A 2,591-nucleotide genomic window follows, 5' to 3' on the forward strand; every position below is an offset into this window, starting at 1 on the left:
CCAGGGTTCGAATCCGACCTGCGGACCTTTCCTGTCTGTCTTCAGCTCATAAAGGCAATAAAAGCCCCAAAAATATTTAAAAGAAACCATGCAGGCAGAAATAATCCCGTCAATACTCATCAACATCAACATTTCATCACAAGCTGTAGAACCGGGGCAGAGGTCAGTAATAATTACTTTCTCTTGATCAGTAAAATAATTACTTGATTTTGTGATCTCTTTCTGAGTTGGAGGAAGCAGGACTGTAAACTCTCTTCACCTGATCCTCAACAGGCCACAGACTTTATATTATATGTATAAAAATATAAAGCTAACTAAAACTATTTCAGTTCTCATATTCAGTCTCATCAATAAATGTTGCTCATGCTTCTTTATCATTTTGCCTGCAGTATGAAACCAGAGTTAACCTCAACTATTGATCCTATTCATACTACCTTTTCTCCCAGTATGGATGTGAAATAAATAAATGAAGAATGTACTTTTGTTGGAGAACGCACTAAAGAAATATGTGTAATCTCTTCAGACTTCCCCCCAGCGTGAAAATAAACTCTTAAAAGTACCATTTTTAATTTTATTCAACATCCGTGTTTGTGAGCTCTCCCGCCGGCGCCGTCTTATAAAGCAGAAAACACACACACACACACAAACACAACATTTGTTTAAACAGAAAGCCGTGTTCCCGTCTTGAGAGAGACTTTTCGGGCACTGACCTACTTTTTAGCATTTAGTCCTAATTAAAAATCATTTTTAATGCAGAGCGACTCCTCATTAGGTCTGAGCTTCAAAGGCGTCTGCCCAGAGCGAGTTTATGCATGAAGGAATTATCTCCAGCGAGCTCCGTTCGATGGCACCGGCTCTACGTTTGAATGCTAATACTGTGATTTAGCGGACTCAGTGTTTCTTAAACAAAAGGTTGAGACCTGCTGTGGACTGGAGGAGGTTTCTTCTTAATGAGTCTGATTCATTGTACAAGACTTTATTTTTAAGATGAATTTCCTTTTTTATTCAGTAGAAACACGGTGACACAGCGTGGGGGCTTTTATAATCTGTCTTTCAGATTGAGGAAATCACCTTTAAGAATTACTACACTGCCTATGTGACTGTGCGTCTGTTGAGGAGGAGCCCCGGGCAGGAGGTCCCCGCTAAGTGGAGCACCACCCTGAGAGACCTGCCGCTGATGGACAACCCCCACACCGAGGGAGGCTCCCAGGACTACTTCTCCATTCACAGGACGCAGGTAGGCGGCAGCACAGAGCAGGAAGTCAGGTTTCAAAATAAAATACCCAACATTACGTCACAAGCTGTGGAACCAGGGCAGAGGTCAGTAAGTCTGAGGAGATTCGACACCACAAATGACGAGTAGTTTATCTGTGGTAGAAGCGCTGATATCAAGGAGAAAGACGCTCTGAAGATGCTGACAACTCTTCTGGTTTCGATGCCGCAGTCGGATTGTTTAATGCAGACTCCCATTGAGTATTCCCATTTCCCAGCCTACTGTTCTACAGCTGAACTTCACACGTCCCACTGAGACACACCGACTGCCAGAGCTTAGTGCTGTTTATTGTACCTCTCAGCTGGAGTTGGAGGAAAGCCAGCAAGAAAGGCTCAATAAGCATTGTAGTGCTGATGTGGGGATTCAATACAAACTGAGATATTTTTCATTTATTCACTTTATTTCTTGTTTATTGTCTTTGCAAACCGGGCCAGATAGCGAGTGCTGATTTAATTTGTTTACTTGAGATGGTGCTCCCAGTCTGACATAGTTTAAAAAGTGTAAATGATGTTTATTCACTGTTTATGGCTTATTATTTGTTATATTTAGTCTTCAGGGAAATGTCTGTTTGGGCACTGTGGCAGGTAAATTACAAACTTTACCTGCAGATTGTGGAACGTCTTCAGACAGCTGTCGCAGGTTTTTAAGAAAACAACAGAAGATGGAGTCAGAACTGCTGCGTCTGCTGCCCAGCGTCCTCTGACCCTGCTCGCTAACAGCCTTCATGTACACCTGAGGCCGGATACATAAAGTCTGTGTAGATTGACGACTTCTTTTCTTCAGATTCATGAAGCCGCACATACGCCTGATTGTGTTTTATAAATCTCCGTCATTGTGGAAACAAACTCACAGGAACAAGCTTCTTTTCCACTCACACAATCATCCATTAATGGGCGTAGAAACTTAAAACATCAGTTTGCATATTGGTACTTGTGTCCACTCCACCGCTCAGTAGACCTGTCGATGAAAGGAACAAAGAAGAGACAGCACTGATGTTTATAGCAGCTGTTCCACTGACTCTTTATATTTACCTGGAAACCGTCATTACAGTAATATTAAATTAATTATGTGATTGATTAATGATTGATCTACATATTTAAACAGACTTTACAACGTGCGTCACTATTCGGGATCAAGGGAGATGATGGTGAAGTTTATAAACTCTGTTTTACAGAACGATGTAGACTATAAAATAATGAACACACCTCATCATTTCACCCACAGTTCTTACAGCATATTCTTCTTTCATAAGAACCGCTGTACGTACGGGAAGAGGCCTACATGAGGTTTATCCTTCCCCACTCTATATGCAAATAAA

The 2,591-nt window shown here is 41.6% G+C and overlaps 1 protein-coding gene across 1 annotated transcript in view; it reads left to right on the plus strand.

Annotated features, from left to right (window-relative positions):
- Positions 1-1,057: 1,057 nt before the first annotated feature.
- Positions 1,058-2,591, plus strand: part of nicn1 (nicolin 1) — a gene marked incomplete at its 5' end in the record, with an annotated part of 5,523 nt that continues 3,989 nt past the window's right edge. Inside the window, 1 exon segment of the mRNA XM_035661849.1 lies at positions 1,058-1,237. Within this exon segment, the coding sequence (XP_035517742.1) occupies positions 1,058-1,237 (180 nt within the window).

Source organism: Morone saxatilis, unplaced genomic scaffold, assembly GCF_004916995.1.
Source record: "Morone saxatilis isolate NCDOM2014 unplaced genomic scaffold, NCSU_SB_2.0 Contig18, whole genome shotgun sequence".
Lineage (NCBI taxonomy): Eukaryota > Metazoa > Chordata > Actinopteri > Moronidae > Morone > Morone saxatilis.